Source organism: Vespa crabro, chromosome 2 (genome assembly GCF_910589235.1).
Source record: "Vespa crabro chromosome 2, iyVesCrab1.2, whole genome shotgun sequence".
NCBI classification, from domain to species: Eukaryota; Metazoa; Arthropoda; class Insecta; order Hymenoptera; family Vespidae; genus Vespa; species Vespa crabro.
Genome location: NC_060956.1, coordinates 8,978,972 through 9,003,752, shown reverse-complemented (window position 1 = coordinate 9,003,752; position 24,781 = coordinate 8,978,972). Strand labels below are relative to the sequence as shown.

Genomic DNA, 24,781 nt, shown 5'->3' with positions numbered 1-24,781 from the left:
AGGCCATTTCACAGGTCTTTGCGTCTCGACCTACCTTCGATGGTTTCGCAAATTCTAGCCGACCCTCCAACACTTTCTGACATCTCGCTTAAGACGATCTCTTCTCTCACGAGTTTGTACTTTTTATTTCTTTTTTATCTATGCACGAGTTGACTGCAATCATCAGTCACGGTAATCGTATATACGATGTGGGATGACAAAATCGCGCCTCCTTAAAAATTCTATCTTACCTTTTCGAGAAGTTGACTTTATTCATTTTTTTTAAATTGATCGCATTGTTAACGTACCTACATCTCAAAGGTATTTTACAACCGATTAGGAAAATAAGCGTTAAATTAAAGATACATAAATCTTCCGAAGCACAAAGTTCTTAATAGCTTAATACGTTGAGTCGAAGGTCGAACTTTTTTCTTGTTGTAGTCATCTCTTTCTCTTTCTCTCTTTTTATTTCGAAGTCGGCGAGAATTCATGTTAGAACGGTGTTCTTTTTTCCATTACCAGATGCAAATATGGGCCTAATTTTAATTTCGCGTGTATTTAAATCCACGATCTCTCTCTCTTTCTCTCTCTCTTTCTCCCTCTCTCTCTTTCTTTCTTTTTCATTCTTCCATCGAGTCTCCCAGCTGACGAAGAGGACGAAGCAAGGTGGAATAAGAAGGGTAGATCTGGCAGAAGTATTTGGGGGGTAGGACGAAAGGTTCCGTTGGGATTAGTTGAAAAGCGATTTTATCCTCGTGGGTAGATGCAGCCAAGAAAACGTATCCCGGTCGACTCCCACCATTCGCTCGTTCCGCCTCGCTTTCTATGCCACCTTGCCATGCTTGGTTGGAAAGTCAGGCGAAAACCGAAGCTCCAAAATTAGAATACAAACCCATCAGCGACGGCATCGCTGGTGTTAGAACCCCATGTGCTCTTAGAGAAAGAGAGAGGCAGATGGAAATGCGTGGAAGATGAGAGATGAAGATAGAGAGAGAGAGAGAGAGAGAGAGAGAGAAAGAGAAGATGATGTCGAAGGAAGAGACGCTTTCGACGAAAGTCTAATTTACATACACTCCAAGAGGAAAGAGAGAGAGAGAGAGAGAGAGAGAGAGAGAGAAAGAGAGAGAGAGAGAGAGAGAGAAGAAAGAGAAGGCGTCGCAGAATTCGCGTCGTTCTCCTGGAAAATATTGTAATTGGTTGCGTTGCTCGCGCAGAGACGAGAGATGAATTCTGAAATCCACGATGGATTTGCCAGAACGAGGAGAGCTTCATACCGTTTCTCTCCTGTACGATTTTCGTAAACGTGACGTACCTATAGAAAAGTCAGAAATCAGGAGAGAGAGAGAGAGAGAGAGAGAGAGCTTAATTAACGTACGTCGAATAGAAGCAAAATCATTTCGATGTTGAACTCGGCAGGGCTGTCTTCATCACGCGTCAGAGTTATCTTCTTTATGGTATTCATTTCTCTTCCTCATGTAGGTAAAAAAGAATAAATTAATCAATCAACATAATGATAAATTACATATCTAAATATTTGTTGTTCGTACGTAATACCGTCTCTGTTAGATTTTTTTAGAGTACTCAGAGGAAGGGGCGTTTTGCGCACAAGCCAATCGATTTTCCGCTCTGTCGCTGGAGTTCACCGTGGACCGACAAGTTTTCCTCGAACTAATGGACGTTTATTGCAATTACTGCAGCTGGTGTGTTTGCACCCAGCGGTCAGAGCAGGTGGGCGGACAAAGAAGTCCAATCTTCGGCCACCGACGAACGATCGAGGGTAGGGCCAAAAGTTTCCAGAAGCCTGGAAGCCCCGACGACTGGCGGAAACTTTGTCCACCGGTCTTTCTCTCTCTCTCTCTCTCTCTCTCTCTCTCTCTCTCTCTCTTTCCCTCTCTTTCTATGGATGGTTGCTTGTCTGGCTGGAAATTCAGTGAAGCCCAGTCAGCGCGGGCGACCCGTTCGACAATCTTGTCCTTGTCGTCCAAGTCGACTTGGACGATGACGACCATGTCGTTCACGTGGACCAACCATCTCCTCTACCTTTTACTTCGCCTCTCGCCTATGTCGACGATAATTACAGCAACGACCGCTTTTGTCCAATTCCTACCATGTCGGGGTTTCCTCCTGCTTTCTCTTTCATTCTCTTACCAATCCCTTTATCGAATGGTAAACGATGCTTCTGAAACGTTAAATAGACATGTTCCTTCCATCTATTACGTGCTTTTTTCTTGAAGTATTGAAAGTCTGACGAAATCGAAAGGAAGATGTAAGAAGCTCGCTTTTTTTTACTTCGATACATGGATATATCGAGCGGAAGAAGTAGGATTTTCATAGGAAAATATTTTTTGAGGAAATGGATTTTCTCCCCTCCGCTCAAACGAAGTCAGTCGCCTGTGAGATAACGACCGCTCGCCCCGTAAATATTCTTACTCGTGTTCGGGCCCCGGTGGTATCTTATAAATAAAATAGTGACTTAAAAAATAGGGGAGTATTATTAACTCGCATTAGAGGGCGACCGAATCATCGTCTTCTCTTTCTCTTTTTCTGCTTTTACTATGGGGTCGGCATCGGTGACGAAGACGCAGCTGATACCACGGCACCGCAACCTCGTAAAATAATCTTCTGTGTGGTAAAACGGATTAAGAAAGTCGAGAGACAAGCGATGTCCCACGTAGAAACTTGAAAAAATAGATCTTGCATCCAGAGACGTGAGAGTGCATTTACCTACTCTTTTACGTGAATCTTTCGGCTAGAAAATTTTGTTTCAATAACTTTGATCATTTGGCTGTTTCACATTAAAAGAAATTTCAAATTTAAGTCATCGTCAAAATTAAGACATAGGCATATATTATAGTAATATATGAATTGGCAATATAACTACTGTACGTAATAGAGAACAAATCGGAGAAATTTTACAGGATCTTACAATGATAGGAATGTAAAGAGAACAAACGTTTCTGCTTGGGTTTTGAGTCTACGAAGGAGATTTCTCACTGGTTGATTTCTAAAGCCATACTGTCGGGTGATATGATCTTTTAATGGCTGCTTTGTGGCTCGATCCATTGCCGAGATCTAAGACTAAGAAGACTGATGGTTGCTTGCTAGAGACTCTTCTTCGTTGTCGTCTTTGTCGAGCAAGCGTTGGTAACGCGTCTTCTTCCTTCTCTCTAGCATCTTCCTTCGTCGCGTTAGCTGTTTCATGCTATCTCCCTCTTTCTCCCCTTTGAATCCACCTATTTCTCTCTCTCTCTCTCTCTCTCTCTCTCTTTAACTCACTCACTTCTCTCTTTCCATTTCTCGTGCTGCTCACGTCTCTGTCTTTCTTCCTCGTTAACCGAGCGAAAGGACAGACCGACCGGCGGCTGTGTCGGTGCTTAATTTTCCCCTCGTAATTACGCGGGCAGAGCGCGCAAGACGACGACCAAGTATTTCACCAAGGAGGGTGCAGACCGTTGGGAAAAGCTCTCCTATATTCGTAGATAGTTACCGACGATGCTTGCCCAACGCGTACCTTTCCTATCAAATCTTTACAATCATTCCAATTATGATAGGAGTGATATAGTTTAAAAGTCAGAACTAATAAGAAACTTAACGTGAAAAATTTCTATCAATGAAAATCTATCTTTAAATACACGAGGATATGATTCTACTAAAATACAAATGATGAAAATTATTGGTATTATAGATCGAGCAATTAGCAAAGACGACAGGGAGTAAAGTGGATCTACAAGCCTCTTCTGTTTGTGCAGAGCAACGATCTTGGTCGCAGTGCGTCCAAAGGAAAGGTTGGCAAGCCGGGTTCGGCTGGGTGGTCGCATGAATTGGCTATTAGTAGTTCGAAACAGTATACTCTAATGGCGACCTGTTGGCCTTCGCTCGCGTCGTTTGGGCCGACCCACCCGCACTCGCTCGTCGTTCATTAGAGCGAGTCCCTGGCGTTCCAACCAACCCCGACCATCGCTAACAGTACGTAAGGTAGATAGGCAAATGGTACCGAGCTAAAAGCTGTCTTTACATTGATGCAATGGACGAAGAGTCGTTAGGAACTATGGAAAATGACTTCCTTTTGATATCTTTGATGGCCCATTGTTACGTCAAGTCTATCATTGGTGATACTCGGAGAGTAACTACCAAGGATAATGCAAAAACTTTTCTTTCTTAACGACTAAAGGAAACATTCTTTAAGCTTCGCAAAACGCTTAATATTAAACACGCTGTTATTCTTAAAAGATACACGCGTGAATTCCTCGGGTTGTTCTTGTATCGATTTCAAGTCGTAGCTTCAACGGTAAAAGATCTTTCTTAAAGAATGCAGGTGAAGATGTTTTAACTTTTCTATGAAAAGGAACTGAGGGATAAAGGCAAAAATTTTCTTCAAAGGGATCTTCTGAATCTCACTGTCTTTTGTTTTACGGTACGAAAGAAAGAAATAGTATTAGAAAGAATTCATTGGCTTATTACGTTTAGGATTCTTTTCCTTCTTATTATCATCCTTTATGTTAACAAGATAGAAAATAAATATTTTTACTTAAACGTATAAGAATGGATCAATAAAATTTAGATTAAAGTTGATTTAAAAATATTCTCAAATGAATACCAAAAATACCTTTCACTTTCATCTTTTGTTCTACGCAAATAGATTCCCTGAGAAATTCGTACATGGTTTTCTCGCATCTGCGTGAATTTCGTTCTTCTCTATCTTCGGATTTCGTAGGATGAAAGCATTTCATTGCTCGCCTTCTCTCTTTCTCCCAACGTTTCATTCCCTGATAGAATCCAAAATCCTAACACTTCTACCAACCCGTGGTATAGTGGCACTCCTTAAATCGAAGTCATGTCTAGGAGAAGTCCCAGCAGCGCCACCGTGTGCGCTTACTACGGTGATGGTGGTGTGAGTGTGAGTGCTGGTGTTGGCGGAGGATGGTGGAAGGTGGGGGCAACACTGCCAGTTACTTCCACCACCCGGATGGAGCCTTTACAATACGTCCTTGGCAGCCAGCTACCCTTTCTCTTAACGTCCAAAGTTTTCAAAGTACGACGTTCAATGGGGGCGTCGTATATACGGCTAGCAGCCGTACACCCTCGGCCCTTCGTTCCTTCTATCCTACTACTCTTCCTTTCCTCCATTCTGCACTCTCTGTCTGAGCCTGACGCATTTTACGAAACGCTTCAAGATAGCACCGAGTCGTGACCAGAAAAGTAGCCTCCGGGGACGAGACGAAATGATCTCATGACGTTATCGGTTTGTTTACATTTTATCCTAAGGATAAGGAGGTATAAAGGGATAACACGAACATCGACGAGCCTTCCGTTTTAATATAACTTTATTTCCCATGTTTAATTAATATTCGTTAACGTAAAAGGAAAAGTTCTCAGTTGGTTCTCTCATTGTTGACCGAAAAGAGATAGAAAGATAGACAGAAAGAAAGAGGGAGGGAGAGAGAGATAGAGAGAGAGAGAGAGAGAGAGAGAGAGAGAGAGAAAGAGAGAAAGATAGAAAGAGAGAGAGGGAATACCTTTGCTTTTATGTTATAAACTACCTCTATGGTAAATATTCATCTCGCAGCGTGGCTCTTCGACTTTTCATTCGAGACATCGAGTGCCTAGAGCGGCCGAATGGTCGAGGAACGAAGGAAGGAGCCCTGTGCGATACGGTTAACTGAAAGATACGGTGGGAAGGGTCTTCTCCTTCCTCGTCGGTTGGCTGGTCGTCCTTTGTTGACGGCCTCCGCCGTTCCACGGAAATAGTCGCCAGGAAGCGAGCTACCGCAACGAGAAGAGGACGCTCACAACCATGACGTCATACACCACTGACTTCATCTCGTTATGTTCCGTACCTCGACGAGACGTCGGATGCAGGAAGCCTACCATTTCTCTCTCTTACTCTCTTCTCCTTGATGCTTATGTTTCCTCTTCCTACGGCGTTTCATGTCTCTCCGTGACTCTTGTCAGTTTCCTTAACCATTTAGATATCCCTTTGAGTTCAATCCGTTATCTATAAAATAAAACAGGGAATAAAAATAATCGTGGCAATCTCACAAAAGGTAATCATTTCTATGAGGATGTCATTGGCGTTAGTCGAACAACGAAAGCTCTGATTTCAATTAGGCGTTTCGTCGAGCGTAGACGTTGAAACCAGGGTTAGACGTAAGCAAGCAAGCATTCAAACATTGGGGACCATAAGAGACAGATGCGAGTGAGCGAGAGGATGTTAGTAAGGAGAGATAGAATGAATGAGAGAAAGAGAGAGAGAAAGAGAGAGAGAGAGAGGCAGAGAGAGGGAGAGAGGCAGAAAGAGAGAGAGAGAGAGAGAAAGGAGAGCTTGCTTCGTCGTTTCGTTGGCGGCACCGTGAATTTATGGGGCCGTAACAGCGACAAGTGGTTCACAAGTCGCCGGTGGCATCACCGTTTGGCGCCCACCCTGAAAAGGGCTTTCTCGTTTCGCTCACACCTCCCTTACTCGGAATGAAATAAATTAGGTTTACCGAGGAAGAGACGATGTTGCTACATACTGCAGTGACGCTCGTCTAGTAGTCCTACTGTACGGATTTTCCTGCTAACGTTGCTGATTTTATATGTTCTCTAGTGCATGGCTTTACGTTGCTGCAAAGTATTATTTATATACGGACATCGTACGAGTGAAAGGATAATTACGTGCCCTTTGGTAATTACATACATCAATCTTTCAGGCGAGCTGTCGTTATTTCGTGCTTTCTGAACTTTTTTGCTCACGTAAGAGAATCCTACCTCATTTCATAAATTTTACGATTAAATACATACGAAAATTTGGTATTTCTACTATGTGATAATTTTGTTAATAAATTTTATTTATTTCAAATGTACTGTGAAAATCGTCGTGTAATTTCGTTTCTACCAACACCTCTTTATATTAACACGTTGGAGAAGGCTACGTAAAACTCGTTAAGAATGGTGAAATTCGCGGAAAACGCGAGTAAGGGTAAAAAGGGGTGGAGCGAGGGCTACGCGCAATAACACCCTGTGATTCGATTTCAGGCAGTGCGGTGCAAAAGCGACAACTCTTTCTCATACTCTCTCTCTCTTTCTCTCTCTTTCTCTGTGGGTCGAGCCACTGGCTCTCCCCGGACTCCACCATCTCTAGCACCCTTTCCAAAAGCGACGGTTTAAAGCGTATTAATTAACCCTTTATTAGACCTCGAGTGAAAACCACCGCGCGCTGGCGTAAGATGAGCACGATTCAGGTGGTAGCCAACACTACCGTGTCTGGATTCGTTCTGAGTGTCGTTCAGTATTTATGAAAAGCTTTCGCAGAATACACCGCCGACTCTCGTTCACCGCCCTTGTTCTTTTCCGTTTTTTTTTTGCTATGCGGCAAAACTTTGTACGAGTTTCGCCTTCCTTTTTTACCTTTTAGTTCAAAACAACGATGAAAATGATGAAAAGGATTTTCAATGAACGAAAAAATTAACCTGTTTCGTTCTATTTTTTCTATATTTCTATTATTTGTTGCTTTTGGTTACTTCTAATCTTCGTACAAGTTTCTTTTTCTAAGAAAGTTTCTATTAAATTTTGTATTTATCTTAAAATATCATTAGTCCCATTTCGGAAATGAATTTGGTTACTATAGAAAGTTAGTGAGCAATTTTAAGTAGATTGTCATACTCCTCTTTTTATGATATATTTTTAATATCTCATTTTTTGCGTTATCTTGAATAGTAAGTTGTAACGTTTTTTAATCAGCAACAATATTTGTTAATTATATTTAAATTTTGATATTCCCCTATAAAAAAATATGTGCTCCAAGAGATAAGAAAAGAGTTAGAAAAATCTAGTAATAAAAAAAGAGAAAACAAACACACACACACACACACACATATATATATATATATATATATATATATATATAGAGAGAGAGAGAGAGAGAGAGAGAGAGAGAGAAAGAGAGAGAGAGAGGGAAGGAAGGAGAACGCCGTTTATCTGTCGAATGCTTCACATATATCGTTCGTAACGCGACGCGCTTTCTCAGAGGGGTGAGTGTGCTCAATTTGCCACGTCGAGGGTCGCAGAACCCGATGTACGTACCAGAACGTAAAGGAAGAAGGAGAGCCTCGTAGAAAGTGTACGGGGTCTCTTTGAGAGACGTAGGACGAGGTAGGAGATGTAGGACCTCGGGTAGGACGATATACGACGGGATCGAGATGAGATTGTCCCGTTAGGCTTCTTTACCCAAACCCCCCCTTTACCCAAGCATCTCTTTCCTTTCTACTGTGCTCACAAACCACCCTTTACCCCTTAACAGGTTTCTTCTTCGATAAACTCTTTACGTGGCACGAGACTTCGATGCTGGTACTATCTCTGGATACCCGTTAGAATTCCTTTTCGAAGAAGATCGGAATAGCATTCGAGAAAAAAGAAAGAGTTCATGGGAATCATTGAAATTTTACTACTTTCGGATATTGTTAGAACGATTCTAATATTTTATCGATATTTTATAATAACGATTCTCTTTTTATTAGAGGTGTTCGTTAATAAACTATATTAACGTAAAATTATTTTTAATATTAACCTTTCTAGATTATTTTTCTCTATAGTTTTTGAATCACCTTTGACATGATACTTTATTCAGTTAATAAAATAAATCGAGGAAGGAAGTTCTATTAAAAAATTGCTTTTAAATAATATGTTTAAAATATCGAAATCAGAAAAACTGAATCGAAGTTGGCTGAAAAGAAACAAAAGGAAAAGAATTATAATACAATGGGTTAATTAAAACGTTTATTTTATCAAACAAATTTTAAGAGCGTTTTTTATGTATTATTCTATTTATATGCATGATACCGATATTATATATCATCATGCACAATGTCTTAAAGGTTGAAGACGCAACGTGCATTTGATAGCCTTATCCTTGGGCGAAGAGTCGTTTGGTAGCAGATAGAAGAGAGTATGGACGGCATAGAAGAGGAAAGGGTGGGTGACTTTCGGGCGCAAACTCGAGTAACACGCGAGGGAAGCTGTAGAGATAGCTAGTGTATATGTTTGTACGTGCGAAAGAGATAGAGATAGAGATAGATACAGAGAGAGAGAGAGAGAGAGAGAGAGAGAGAGAGAGAGAGAGAGAGAGAGTGGAATTTAGACACGTGCGAAGACGTAGACTAGACGAGACAATGCGGATATTGGACCGGGGAAATATGGAGGCAAAATAGAGAGACGAGCTGTCGATACCGAGGAGACGAAGGAAACTGACGATGGCGGAACGCGAAGTAATGCGAGTAGGCAAACTTTCGTAGAGGGTGAAAGCGGAATACTTGCCGGTTATCAGAGCCTTTTACAAAGGTAAAGATGTAGGGCCTTTATTTTGCTTACCTCCTTTCTCGAACTTCTTGCTGTAGGATACGTATGATAACGACCGATAAAGTATATAGAAAATCGATAATATCGTATGGAAAATTTTAATAACGAGTCTAGCTATTTAATTTTTATTAATGAACAAGGAAAGAATGAAAGGAGAGATTTGATGTGATGTTACGAATGAAATCATGGACGAAGAGAAAACGCGTTTAGAATTGCATCAGTTCTGTTCAGTAAAAGTACGACGTTCCGATTTCTACGTCTAGGAAGTTTGTGTCATCGCGAAAGGAGATAGAGAGGAGGGTAATAGGAGACAGAGGATCGAATTCAATCGTGCGAAACTCGAGGGATTCTCGGGATCAAGAATCGACGATCGACTTTCCGAAGCACAAAAAGAAAAAATGAAGGGGAAGTACGTTCCAGCCGGGGAAAAGGCATTCGTTGAGCATTTTGCGACGGGTTAGCCGGCTTCTCTCGCTGCAGGAGCAAAAGTAGAACCTGTTTAATGGAGCTCGAGCCATTCTGGAAATTTGATCGGCGAGAACAGCCAGGCAGCCGTTTTCCTCCGCCTCCTTCTATATCCTTCTGTTTTTTCTTATACCATTCTCCACCATTCTTTTTCTCTTTTCACAGCAGTCACGGTGAACTTTGATTTGATTTCACATCCGTCTATTTTTTTTTTCCCCAAGTTTCTTTCTACCGAATTATGTAGTATCCGTCATAGTCAAAACTGTGATTTTCAGGAAACGTGTTCGTCAATATGATCTTTTAATTTCTTGTTATATAGATTAATGATTGCTGGGATAAGTTCAATCGTCCTTTTAATTAATTGCGACAGGAGTTCGAGGGAGATCGCGAGGATTACGATTTACGTTAAGGAATTTCAAAGTCGAATAGAAAGAAACGTTGCCGGTTTAGCGAAAATATGTGAAGGAATAGAAGAGGAAAGGTCGGAAACGAATAGAGAACTAGCGTTGGCAGTTTTCAAAATTTACTGTCCCTTCGATCAGCAAGCGAAGAGCCGTAACGCTTTTTGTTTGCATGCAAAGTATTGCCAGTCGACTGACCATGCATAGTGCCGCACCATTGTGGTAACATACAAGCATCCAGATATATGGGAAATTTCTACAGGCTCTTTTCTTCAAAAGAGTGATACCAACTCGTGCAGGAAGTGACATGCTTGCGAAATGGGGTGAAAATTTCGTTCTACCGGTTGTCGTCTGTGTTATACGTCCTTTCGAATTCTCTTAACAAAAGGATCGTTGCAATAGTTTTCGAGGGAAGATAGAAAATATTTAGAAAATTCGTGGCATATAAAATACACTGAAAAATTGTTGTTATGTTTGAAAGGGCACGCACATATATACGTTTTAAGTACATCATTTGATAACAAACTTACGTGATTGTTATTTTGAACTTCACAAGAAAATATTTATTATTTCTTTCTTCTATAGTAGCGGAAGTTATTGTGACAGCGTAGATTTCGACGGATTGAGATAACGTCAAGCGGCAATTTGTTTAGAAACTACATGAAGAGCGACAATATCTTAAGGTATGTGAAAGTTTTAAAATCTTTGTCGTAGGAATATAAGATATAAATGAGTGTGATTTTAATAAATGAAATGGGATTGAAATTATGTGTTTGTAAATCATCAGATGTGGTTCATTGTTTATTAATTTTAGCCAATGATCAATAATGAGAGCATCAACGAATAAATTTTTATCAAGTCTTTGTTTCTTACATCACAGACATATGTTTACATTGTATTGTTATATAAATCCAGTTTCGATTATTGGTATAATAGAAACGAATGTTAGAAGAAAACATCTTTAGAGAGGCAAAGGATTCACTTCGATTGAAAATACTTCGTTTTCTGATTTATCTTTTTATCATGCATACCAATCTCTGTTGATACGAGAATTCATGGAAAAAATTATATTAGAATCTTGAAGGTAGAGTCAATTGGGAAACTTATATATCTTTTCTTTTTTAGCATTTTTTTTATAATATTATTCATAATTTTAGAATTCGTAAAAACAACATAATCGAACAGTTAACATTACTTTGGCGAATTGAATAAAATCTCTGTGGCTTGCACGCGCCTTAATCGTCGGTAATGATAATACAAGAGCTTCTTCCCCATCTCGGAATATCTACTAATACGTATTCAAAATGTTCCCCATATAAACCGACATGCGTGAATACGAAGCATAGCATTGAGGGCGCAATGGCGGAAAGCGGCCGTGTACTCGTTGCTGCCTCATCCTGTATGCTCGTGTCGTGAAGAGCTTGGCCCTATTTACGTGTTCTGATGGTATTGGGGGCATCATTAAGAGAGAGAGAGAAAGAGAGAGAGAGAGAGAGAGAGAGAGAAAGAGAGAAAGCATTATAGAAAGGGAGAGCGCGAGGAAGCAGAGATGACAAAGCCGCTCGTTAGGCCCTCCGAGGGTCCTCATGACCAGCGCCAAGGGTGAGAACGTGCTTAGGCCTCGATCTGTCCCTTCCTTTCCCATCTTTCTTCCTCTCTATCATTGCGTAACCTCTTTTCTTGCATCCTCTCGAATACCCTTTCTCCGATGGTCACTTGCGAGTCTCAAGAAAGAAGCTTGACTTCAGTGGTCTCTTCTGGTCATTGAAGACCACTCTTTCAACAGGACTCTCCTTCTAGTTTGATAAAGCCCTTTTCTTCATAGTCAAACTCGTCCGAATCTCTTCCATAACTTTTTATACCAAAAACGATCTTTCATTAAAAGAGAATTCTTATTAAATCGATAAGGTATATTATCGAAGCTACACGTAGGAGGATTTATGATTTTGTGGAAAATAATCCTCTTGGATATCAAGGCTCGAGCGAGATATCTTTCCAAGAGTACTACCCTCGTAAACACTCTATCGTTTCCCAGCTTTCCCTCTTCTATCGCTTTCCTCATTCCGTACGCATGAGAGTGTCACATTCTACGATGCCATCATAGTTACACTAATGCCCTGCTACAGCGTATAATGTCTCGAAAATGACCGTCTGACCGAGATGAGTTCCATCAAAATTTCACATGCATATTTTATTACGATGTTTGAGGTCTCTCTCAAAATTATGTACGACATTCTAAAAAATTTTTGTATTTACTGTCTTTACTTTATTCTTAGCTAAGGACGTCAAAGTAAAGAGCGTCGTTCCGCAGCTTGTTCGATTATTAATGGTAAACATATATCAGCGAGAAGTTGTACAAATTACTACCCACAACTCAGTCCCTCCGAAAACTCGGGAGGAGTCGAGGAAAGCGAGCCGACGATGGCGGTTTGGAAAGTCGTCGTAGTCATCGTCGAAGTTGGGCGCACGGCAAGTCATGGGAGAGTTGACGATCAGTCAGCTTGATACTTACACCGGTGCCGGTAGGTGATATTCAGAATGTCACGGGGGTACGTTCCATCACTTTCTGGCTCGTGATGTATGCACGAGGTCGCGACCGGTGGCAATCGTAGCGCATACACTTCCAAGTAGCTTGCTCACTACTATAACCAAAACCAACCTCTCTTTTCGCCTCGCCATTTCCCTATGAATATATGAATCGAACCGACGAACTTGCCTATGTAGTATGGTTGGTACGGGTGTTCGTGGGGAGCCACGCTCATACTTTATCATCGCGAGATGGCCGGTGTTCTGCTTCTCTTTCTACGTAGCCAATATTACCGCGAAATGTATCACCACACACCGAGCGGTCGACCTTTACCTTATATTTTTCATTATAAATTGTTCACCCTAACTCCTTGTATTCTTCACATTTATTGATATCTTATAATCTCTCTCTCTCCATCTCTCTCTTTCTCTCTCTCTCTCTCTCTCTCTCTCTCTCTCTCTCTCTCTCTCTTTCTTTCTCCTTCGATAATATCGATTTTATAAATTATTATTGTGTCATTTTTGATACTTTAGAACATATATTGTCCCTCTCTCGAAAGCTTGTAATATTGTTGAACTATAGGACATGCATTATGCTCTTTAAAGTTTAAGCTTTAAGCTACTTATCATCGTTCACCGAAGACTAAGCATATCGATGTTTCGTGAGCTCTCGGAATATCTATGTTCCGTGAGCTATCTTCGAAGGTTATTTTACTTTACTCGGTACTTGATTTTCTCTGTGTCTTGGTCCTTTGGGCACTCTCCAAAGGGCCAAAGTCCAAAGCCCGCAGGCTTAACGAGTTGCGCGTACCGTGCACGAGGAAACTCGTCTTCGCGACGTTACAGGGTGGTAATGGAGTTAATTGCTGGCACCGGCCGAAACCAAAGGGGGCTTACAACTTGAGACACCTTATGCACCTGATACCAACAAATTGCTCGGTTCTTACGTTTCTAGGTAATCCAACGTAGCACCTTAGGCCAGATATATACTTACTTAGGCTTAATATACACTTATAAGTAAGTTGAATACATATTTTCAAATGAGTGATGTCTCTGTTTTAAGATTTCATTATAATCAATAAATTCATTTATATTTTCGTGTTTTATTATGATTTCGTTATATTTTTACTTTTCATTTCTAAATTAATTTTCCCTATAGTGAAGTTTCATTTACAAAGAGTGACATAACTTATTCGTATTTCGTGTCAGAAGGCAAATGTGCACAAAATAGGATAATGTCTTTGCTGAACTTTCCAGCTGCACAGTCGATGGATGACGACTAGTGTAACACAGAAAAGACATTAGCCAGTAGTCTGAAAGATGGGGAGAAAGGGCAATGGGGTTGTGTGTTCTTCGAGCTTTTGGGGTGTGACGAAACGATGGTAGATTTGTGAGATCTATTGTCCAGTAGAAACGGCTCTCGCTAAGTAGAATTACGATGACATCACGTACGTTTACGCACTAGGATAAAGTTCTATGGTTGCTTCGACCTCGTAGGTAACTATTACTTCGGCAAATAATAGCAGAGTACGTAGGAATAACGTCGACCATCGTTTCCACATAACGTGCCATGAAATAAATTTACATATTTCACAAAAATGTACTCGAGACTGTGAAAACTATTCCATACATTCAATGTTAAATGCCATCTACTTTAGTATCTTCATTTCATAACGTGACACAATACATTTTTTGTAGTTAAAAGTTTATTATTAAATGTTAGTGACCGTGCATCCAAAAGGCCGAGCTTATTAATGTCATCGGTTCAATTAAAAACCAATTTCGCAGGGTCCACTTAATTGGCTCGTTTCCATCGTAGCGGCAGATATTGCTTTACCACCTATACCACCCTTTGTTTCATGGTATCGCCTTATCGGGACCGTGCAGGATTAATCGCGTATCAGCCTCGTGGCTCACAAGCAACCGCCGGTTTAGTAGAAGCAGCAGAATTAATTAAACTATATATAGCCCATAAAATTGTTTTATTAACTCAACTAAATTGGAAAACTTTTTTCATATCGATACGCTAATTATTCGTATTATCTAAAGAATCGTAAATGTGATAACGATGAAATAGATTTTTTTTAAACGTAGATCATTTTCAATGTATTCTAATATCAGTCATTAACTGATCGACGTTTTAAGCATTTGTTTCGCTTCATCGTTTTACTGGTGATCGAAACTACATTCGTGTTACGATTGGTTGCATAGTTCCAACGATAGTATCGGCTAAACGTAAACGGACTTCCAATTAAGCGGATAACGAGTTTCGATCGTTGTTAAATCCAGCCTTTTGAGCACTTTTGGTACTCGAATTGAAATAATTGGTATCCCGATGTCGACTTCGGTCGAGTAGAGAGAGAAAGAGAAACGAAAGAGAAGAGAGGCACTTTCAGAGAAGCTTTATAAAGTAAGGTAGAATTTGGTGGAAATCAGCACAAGTGGTGGTCTCTGACCACGGTGAAATCGAAGTTTCGCCCGGTATTAAATGCTAATGAGAACCGGTCGTATAATGGTTCGTATGTGTACTCTGACAAATGCTCGAATTAAAGGCGAGTGGGTTTCCGAAATAAAATCCCCTTGAAGAAGGAGATTTTACATGAGGAGCTATGAGAATTTGTGTTATTGAGAGAATCTTCGGGTATACCAAGAACGGTTTAATTATTTTATTTTATTATATCGATATTCATTAAACTTATAGAAATTAAGAGAACATATTTGAAACGAATTTTGGTTTTCTCTATATATACACTTCTCAATGAATTTGGATTCTTCTTCTTATGTTCAGATGCCAACGGAGCTCTATCATTTGGCCGATTTGGCTGATTCATACGTTTGTTGGTGGCGGAAAGGAGAGAAATTTAAATTCTCGTGCCGCCTCGCTTAATCCGTGGCTTAAAGAGCTTAACCCCACGAATACCTCGTCAGAGCTTCCCTCAATGACGACGGAGACCATGGTGCCAGAGAGCAGGTTTATTAGCGCACGGATTTCGGAATTCTTTTCATCGTTGGTTGGGACACGAGGCCTCCCACGCCGTTTACATAAGCAAGTTCTCTGGATTGCCTTTTTGATATGTAGATAAGGGGTGGTACCGCTTTTACGCCGTTTACGCCCCACTGCGGAGTAAAGAGAAAACGGACTTAAACCCCGACCACTCTCATTCTCTTTTCGTCGACTTTGCGACAGTTACTTCAAGTGTTCTACTGGTTAGTTGTTCTTCAACCTTTGACTTCTCAAAACACTTGTAAACATTAAGAGACACGTTTCTGAAATGGAAATATTTCATTTTCTAAAAAACAAAAAATATTTCTTTTTTATAACATATATTCGAATTATTTTTGAACCGCCTCCGTGGTGTAGTGATTAGAAAATCGGCCTCTCAACCGGGATTTCGATTTTCGACACTACCTTGAGATTTTTTCAGGAGGCAATCGGTTTGGAACCGTGTTGACTGAACTCACGTAAAATCTCGGTGTTGTACGTTGCTAGCAAGACGTAGTGACAATTAGCTAACATCATCATTACAGTACAGAAGGTAAGAGGAAACCACTGCACTGTCTCAAGAAATGTGGAAAACGGACACATTCTTCAGAGATGAAGAAATAAGACTAAAGAGATTTGAATTATTTATATGTATATTTAATTGAATAATTGTTTTGTCGTTGATAATTAGATAACACTTTTTGAGTTTTATAATTTTACAATTTTTACAATCTTTGTAAAAGAAAAATATTATTTTTAAATTTAATGAAATAGAAGCTATGTCTTTGTTAATTAGATACACTTTTTGAGAATAGGGTTTACTTAGTATTTTACTATGTTCATAAAAGGAACGGTTTGGGAGGATAATCATCGAGATAAAAGAGTTGTACGAAAATTGCAAGAGAGAATCGAACAAGATTGAGAAATTACGGGCGCAAAACATGACCAGAGACATAAACAAATTACATGCGAATGATTTCTTGGCAATGATTAGTGGTAAACCTCATTAGGAAAGTTTCGATCAGTAGGACGCTTCGTGGTAGTTGAGAAACTAATGTAAGGTCGAAGAATGTCTTTTTGTTGTTCTTCGCAGAATATTTTTTGTCGAAAGTTATATTTTATAAAACAAGCAAGCGTCTACGCAAGGAAACTGTAGAAACTCGCTTGGTTACTCAATAGACTATCGTGAGATAAAAAGGAGAAACTCGATAAAAGGATAAATGACTGGCTCAGCGAAAGTCTATTTTTCCGATCACACTGGAATCTCCAGGGATTCGATCGTAAGAAATAGTAGCGGCTGATAAGCGAACGAAGAAACGGAAAAACGAAGGAAAGGAGGGTCCACGTTTTCTTCTCCAATCTCGGCGATTCGTCGTTTATTGGACCGCTTCGCTCTGCGTAGAATCGCTCATTTACTACTATTATCTGAGGTAAACAGATTTACTTATTACCAGATATATTTTTTCTGACTACTCAACGCCCTTGTTTCTTTTTTTGTAGTGTTGATCTATAAGTTAAGCTGATTAATATTTTCAAGCGTAGTCTAGTATAATCGAGGGGACAAAGTAATTAAACATTAGTTCTGAAAAGATAGATAAGAGACGAAAGCTGAAAATAATTTTCGAATGGGTTGATCACACGAATGGAGAAATGAGAGTGGTAAACGAGAAGAGAAGAGAGGGGAAACAGGTATAATCACGCGACAGACAATTACACAAAGTCCCTCGTAGAGTCTGGCTTTCCCCACAATGCTGTGGCGAGCAAAGGATTAATAGAGACCGGCCAGCCTCCGTGAGAAAGCTTCATCCTTTGTTCTTTAGATTTTCTTTCGAATCCCGTGTGATCTGCCAAATGAGACACGTGTCGTTTTTTGCTTAAGCCTCCCTTCGTTAGCATCCTTCTTATTTCGATTAGCTTTGATGTCGAAGAAGGTCCAACAGATCGATATGAGTTCTAACATCAACGAACGTTTGAAAAATGCACCGGCTACTTTCGTCTTGGCGAAAAATCAAAATCTCTTGTACTCAAGGCCAAAATACGTCGCTGAGGTTTACGCGAAAAGAGGAGAAGCTGATTCCTGTAGGTTCCTGGAATTAGAATGGCGACCGGCATCAAAGGCAGCCAGCCGGTGAAAGACGAGAATTTTCATCGGAAGCCATGCGATGATGAGAGAGAAATGCTTGTTGAAAGAGAAAGATAGAGAGAGAATTCACGAATGAGAGGTAGTCAGTTCGTGAGTTTGCGAGTTCCGAGTCAAAGGGATTGCCGTATATTAAACTACTTTTCGGCTCCCTCTTTCTCCCAGCTTCCACGATTCGTACGTAGTATCTCTCTGGACCACGCGATTCTTGCTGCTATTGCTTCTCTCATCCTCTTCTCTCGCTTTTTCTCTCTATCATCCTTCTCGTCATCACTCGGATAGTGAACAATGGTAAGCTAAAACCCGTCGTCAGCAGGGAGGAAGACAGGCAGGCAGGCAGATCAAATTTTTCTATATTCCATGCCATATTAATAAGTTTTTTAAAGAAAAGAAAAATAGATACGAATGTGTCCTAGAAAGTTTTTTGATGATCAAGAATGAAACATGACGGCCGTGAGAACTCTAGGATGCAGAGTCTAGTTCTTTGGAGAAAGCTGTCGAGAACGTTAGCTACTATGTAGGTTCGAATCACGCGAAACGCTAATCCATGAACCGTGGGGCAACATCCATTGAAGGGTGCTTCTTTGGTGCCATTAGTCATTAGCGATTCTAAAAGCTCCCGGGATAGAATATTATGGTGGTGGTCGCGGCAACGGTGGCAACGTTGGCGGCTTTTACCATACTTCAGCTTTATGCGAGACTCATTCATCAAAACCTAACGGAGCCCAACGGGCTTCATAGGAACGCGCGAGGTGTGGGATAACCGTACGCTACGTTGTAGCTCGTGCTACTTATGATTTGTGACCTTACGCCAGCGTACATTTTCGAAACGTTTCTAAAAGGTCGACTTTTATCGTTAATCCACCTTGTGCATCTTTATTTATTAACGCTACCTTTTGAAACTATCTTTACGTATTTTATCTACTTTCAAACTATTCTACCTTTTATTGCATTGCACTATGATGGCGTCTATTGTTTATACGACTATTAATGCTTTGAAAAGTTACGAACGGATTATACCGAGAAAAAAAAACAGAGGAAAATGTTAAATTGGTCGACGTTGTTTTCAGTCGTCAAGATTGATCAGACTCAATGTTTTATTTTTCCTTGACATTCAACGTTCTTTCAAGGTGGATGTTTATCGCGTTTTGGCAGAGAATCTTCACGCGCCAAAGCCAACGACGCAGAAGCACGAACTAGAAGCAAAGGTGAGAAACTGTCGATCCTGTCACATGTCCAATGAACCATAGAGACGAGCCATTATTTCTCTTTCTCTACTGGCCTCCGAAGAGAAATAATAAAAATGCCATTAGTGTCGCAGCCGAGGCACAGGACAGCGTGAGGCTGGAGACGTGAGCGTTTCACCCCAGATTTCGGACGATATATCTCATCCCCTTAAACCACTTTAACGTCTTTGTCACGGACTTTCCCACTTGACGAGGCTAATCCTTCTTCCCTCGTCTCTGCTCCCGCTTGCTTTTTCTTCTCATTCTTCCTTCGAGCTCTTTCGTACTATTCCTTGGTCCACTGACCGAGAGTGGACGATCTTAAAACTCTTTCACGGACTGGAATAAAAATAATTGCTTCGTGATTCTGTATCCAACCCCTATTATCTGTGTAACTTCTCAATCTTTCCTCTTTTTCCCAATTTTTTCCCTTTTTATACATTTCTTCTAGCTATACTTCTCTGATCTTTTCTTTTTTTCTTTTTTCCCTCGTTCCTCAAAGCACGACCGAGAGGATATAAATCGAGACGCGAGAGAAACGAGATCGTCCTCCAAAATAAGATAACATCTTATCTACTCCCTCCTAGCAGCTTCCAGGCGAAGAAAGAAAAGAGGACGATGAAGAGAAAAGGCAAATTCCCGAATAAACACATCCGCGCCTCTTTATGATGGCACTTTGCAGATTCACCCTCGTTGACGCTCTCCTCCTTGCTCTCTGCTCTGTGTACCGTACGCATTATTAACTTAACCACCGGAAAATGTCAACCGACGGGCTTACTTCTTTCTATCTATCTTTTTCTCTCTTGGCCCTTGCTTTTCTTTATTTTAGCGCCCTAGCAGCCCGTTGTCATTTTTTCTTTCTACTCTTGAAGCCTCATACGACCTTTATTTTTATCGTTTTCCTTCAAAGATTCCTTCATTTTATATATAATATATAGTATAGTACACGTCATGTATTTATCCCTAGAACAAGAGCTTTTTTGTCTCCTCCTAGAATAGGGAGAAAGATCATGAAGATTTTTTTTATAAGCTTTAACTACATAGGTATTTATACATAAGATTTATTCGAAGGAAATAAGACTCGATATCGGATTTCTAAACGTTTTAATCGTCTGCTCGTTCTTTTTTTTCTTTCCCTATTCCTTCCTCGTTTTCTCTTTTTATCTCCTTCTTCTTCTCCTTTCCTCTTTCGCGATGCGGAAAGTCCTTTTCCAGAAAGGAGTTATCACCGAAGGAAGGAATACAAGCACCCACCGACGGTCGTTCTACCGAAAAGGGGCTGGAGACGCCCGGCGGGGTTTGAAACGACCCCCGCAAGCCGAGGCTGAAGTCTGAAAGATAAGGTGCCCCTCTTCTCTTTCGCCTACCTCCTAGATTATGGAATGGCACTTTAATTACACTAATGGGAGAACCAAATGTTAATTACAATTCGAAGTCTAAAAGAGAAGTGATTCGCGCACGATGGAAGGAAGGCAAGAGTGAGAGAGATGGAAATCTGAAAGAAGAAGATGTCAGAAAAAAGGGAAAAAGAAAAAATAAAGAGGAGTATATCGTAATTAGTATTATTCGAAACGTAGTCTCTCCGCTAAACTGATTTTCGTTTTGGAAAGAGTATCAAAGAGACTTTTTCATTTTTCTTGTTTTCCCTCAGTGGACTCCATCTTGTTACGCCTAGAAACTAATTTCAGCGAAGCTATTTGAAATGATACGATCACGACAACAACAAGAACATCGAGCCATCGACGACGACAGAGGCGACGGTGGCGGCGGACGGGTTTCAATTTAAAGTTGGAAGAGCGTGTCGGGATTTCAATGTACAAAATGCGTATGCTAAACTTTTCGCACCCCTTCTGGCCAAAACCCTCTTCACCTTTTCTACGTCGTGCATCCTGACAGACGAGAACCGTGGACACATGAAGCAAACGGTGGACAACGTTACGTCTGACGTTCCGACGGGAAAAATCAGCAAGTCTGATCAGCGAGCACGGAAAGTAGAAAAGGACACAAGTAGAACGTAGAGTGGTACAGTAAGCCTGCTCGTGGGACAAATGTATCGTGAATACTTTGAAGTTCGTGTCCCAAAGGACAAATTACTTTTTTCGAGGCGTATCATAGTCGGCCTTAAAGATCACCCTTATAGGAAACTCATCGAGAGCCGATTAACGAGAATGAATTCGATCGACTTATGGAAATTGGAATGTTCAAAGGAACGGGAAAAGTGATACATGCTTTTTTTTAACATTTTCGTACTCCAAATGTCAAATAGTCAGCCGTCTACAAATCCGAAAATCGCAAGACCACTCTCTGCTGTGGCAACGATGGCCAACGAGGGGAAAGATGGTAAGGTTAGAACGTGATTGATTTTGCATACGACGCGGATTGGACAGGTTTGAGAAATTGGACTGACTTTCTGGCTGGTTTGGTCTCTCCTTTAGCCATCTTGCCCCTCGAGCCACGTCCTTTCATTTTTCCCTACCTCTTCTTGTCTCTCTTCATCTCTCTTTTTCTTTCTATATCGCAAGTGTTATATTACTGGACGTTATACATGCTCACATGGACACATATATACGTCGGTGTGTTGCGTATATGGATAGAAATATCTTCTATGGATAGAAGTATCTTTTCACGAAACGAAGAAGGGTTCCCTCTCGTATCTTTCGTAGGAAAACATCGAAGAAGATTGGCCTCGAACGAGCGATTTGTGCGATTTTCGAGGACGTATTTATGAGCATTTCAAGCTCTCTTTTTCTCTACGCCTCTACTTTCATATTGCATTCGCCTTCGACGCAGTAAGTTTTGCGCGTGTCTTTCCTTATAACGTGCAAATGGATGACGTAAGGCAAACTACAGCCTTGCTATCGGATATCTTTTTCACGATAGCTACGATAAAAATATATCGTATATCTTTATTTTACCTTGTTTTTTTTCCACATATAATAACTATAATTCTAATCTTATCTCACGAAAAAAACTTTTTTTAAGTATTTAAAAATTAATACCATTAAGATGTCGTTTATATGTTATTTGATTATCTAGTAATATTCTTTAGTTCTGTCATATAATTTTTCGAATAAAATTTCTTTTCCCTAGATACGCAAAAATGAAGGACTGTTTCTATGAAGAAACTATTCATAGACACTTTCGTTTAACGCTATCTATCGACGTCAGACTGGATAACAGATCGAACGATTTATTCTAAACCTTTATCCTAGGGCCCCCTCGAAATTTATGAAAGAAGACGCGCGTTTAACCGACTCGCTCAGTCATCCCTCACCACGGTGTTGAAACTACCCTTCCACTCGGCGGTCTTCTCTCGCTCGTATTCGTTCGTTCATTCGTTCATTCGTTCGTTCGCTCGCTCGCTCGCTCGTGCGAGCATCCCCATCGCACTTACTCTTCCTTTCCTCCCTCCTCCGTACCATGCTCGCATATCAGCCCTTTATTTTATACGGAGGCGAGTCAGTCCGAATCGCTCCTGATATTAAAGGAGATGGTTCACCCTTGGCACGTGATCGGGATACTCAAATCCTATGATCGGACGGCTAGGGACTTCCTTATTGGCGAAAGAGGCTAAAGTCGAGACAAAACGCGAGGGTGAAATCGTAAAAGAAGCTCGAGGATGACAAAAAAAAGCTTGCTACGTGAGACATCGTTCACGAGATGTTTTTTATTTTATTTATCGATAAGGAGTTAATTAATTAAGACCTAAAAATAATCTTTAATATAATAGGATTAATATATTTGGACAGATCTAGTGAAATTATATTTTTATTTAACTTATAAAGTAATTCAATACAATATACTAACGTTATACCACTTTTTATTTCAGTTGTACTTGAGCAAAACACGACAGAGTGGACTTTTGGAAGATCCACAACAATCTATCTCGCGAGCAGCTTGTTTAAATCCACGCCAACAAGGTAAGCTTTCTACCATCACAACTCTCTCTTTGCCAGTTTTTGTTTTAAAGCTTCCAAAAACAGCATATTTTTTTTCAACGTCATCTATAAAAATCCTTGGAATATTCGCCGTCGCCTCCGTCGGACTCCACAGACAAGCACTTTCGTCTTGCTCTCCGAGCAACACTCCCTCGATCGTCTTTTTCTCGTTTCCCTCTTGTGCAAGCGGAAAGTTTTCTGCGTCGTGGAAGAACTACTCTTCTAGCGTTTAATATCGTAACGCTGGAATATCTCGTCTCGTGCTTCAGTGCTTCGAAGTTACGTAAGGAACATTGGAGAATACTAAAAGTTTTCTGCGTAAAAACTGTTTTCTCTCTCTCTCTCTCTCTCTCTCTCTCTCTCTCTCTCTCCCTTTTCTTCAGGAAGATAGTGTCAAACATCGATTCGAAGAATTTTCAAATAAATTTCTTTGATAAAAAATCAAAAGAAAGAAATATCAAAGAAAAATTACATGGAAAAAATGGCAATCGTCAAGAACGATTTTCCAGATCCTTCTGAGAGTTTTTTTCTACAATTTTCCTCATAGTCAGAACTCGACCACCCCGTTAGGGGTTTCTGGTGGTCGATGACAACGACGAGAACGGTGGCGGGTGATTCGATGCCGCGAGACAGAGGAGAGGGCAAGGCCCTACTATCATATATAACCTCGCGACGGGTTCGCATAAATATTCTAATAACTTCGGAAACTAATATGATTGCGTCCACCAGGAATAATATCCAACTATATCGTGTGGACATCGAGTAAGCTAGCATATATGTATACGTACGTAATACGTTGGTCGTGTAGAATATAAAATACATGTCTTCGTATTCATCATTGTGAAGGTAGAATGGCATCGACCATCAAGTACGACGAAGTACATGAAGACTAATGAAAGTGATCTACTCTGATCATTACTTTTATCAAACTTTTTTTAGTTTTCATCGGCTTTCGACAGAAAATAGTCATGAACATTATGGGGATTTCGTGTATGTAACAAAACAATTATTCGTAGAAGTTCAGCAACCTTCATGATATATCGTCATTTCCAAGAGTTTGAACAAGTGGGCGTATTAGTGAAAAGAAAAGATAAATCGAGAATTATCTCGACATATTGGACAAACAATTCGTACTCAAAGGCACATTTCGATGGAGTGGCCATTGCTCGGATGGTCTCAGACGGTCTCGAGATGGTATAACCTCTGGACCTCTGGTCGAGTATCGAAAACAAAAGGCCGACGTTTCAATTAGGTCCCTTATTAGTTAGCAGCGATAATAGGGCCAGCGGCGGTCGAAGCGGCAACACACCAGGGGCTTTCCAGTGCTTAACCGAAGGTTACGTTAGGACCGTACGGGTTGTTTGCGTGGATTCAGCTCTTACGATATTAAGGGTCGACCTAGGCACTCTCCTACAGCTCATCGTCCGAGCTCCATGCTCAGACCAACCAGTCCATTTCCCTATACGTAGCAGACTTCGGTCCGTTGAAGGAGTAGAAAGAGGGTAGAAGGGAAAGGGGAACGGTAGTCTTGGTTTCTTGCATGGCTCGGCTGTTCTGTCGGTCGTTAGGTCGATTGATTTTCTCGCGCAGTGTAAATTCCTGGTAGAGAGTCAAAGTGTACGAAAATGGTTGGTGTATAAAGGTAGATAGATAGGTAGTAGGTGTGGAGGAGATAGCCCGGTCCGATGTGGCCGAGAATGGAAAGTAGACGAAGAGAACGGACGAGAGAGTGGTCGAGCTAGGAGGAATTTGTCGCGAGGAGTCGGTTGCAGCAGTTGCCTGCGGAGAGC

The 24,781-nt window shown here is 40.7% G+C and overlaps 1 protein-coding gene across 20 annotated transcripts in view; it reads left to right on the top strand.

Moving 5' to 3' along the window:
- The window catches only part of LOC124422302 (mucin-5AC-like), a 244,176-nt gene that overhangs the window by 117,827 nt on the left and 101,568 nt on the right, over positions 1-24,781 (top strand). For all 20 annotated transcript variants that reach the window (XM_046958577.1, XM_046958576.1, XM_046958575.1 and 17 more), the window contains one exon: positions 22,883-22,973. In XM_046958577.1, coding sequence (XP_046814533.1) covers positions 22,883-22,973 — 91 coding nt within the window. The remainder of the gene's footprint in view (positions 1-22,882; positions 22,974-24,781) is intronic.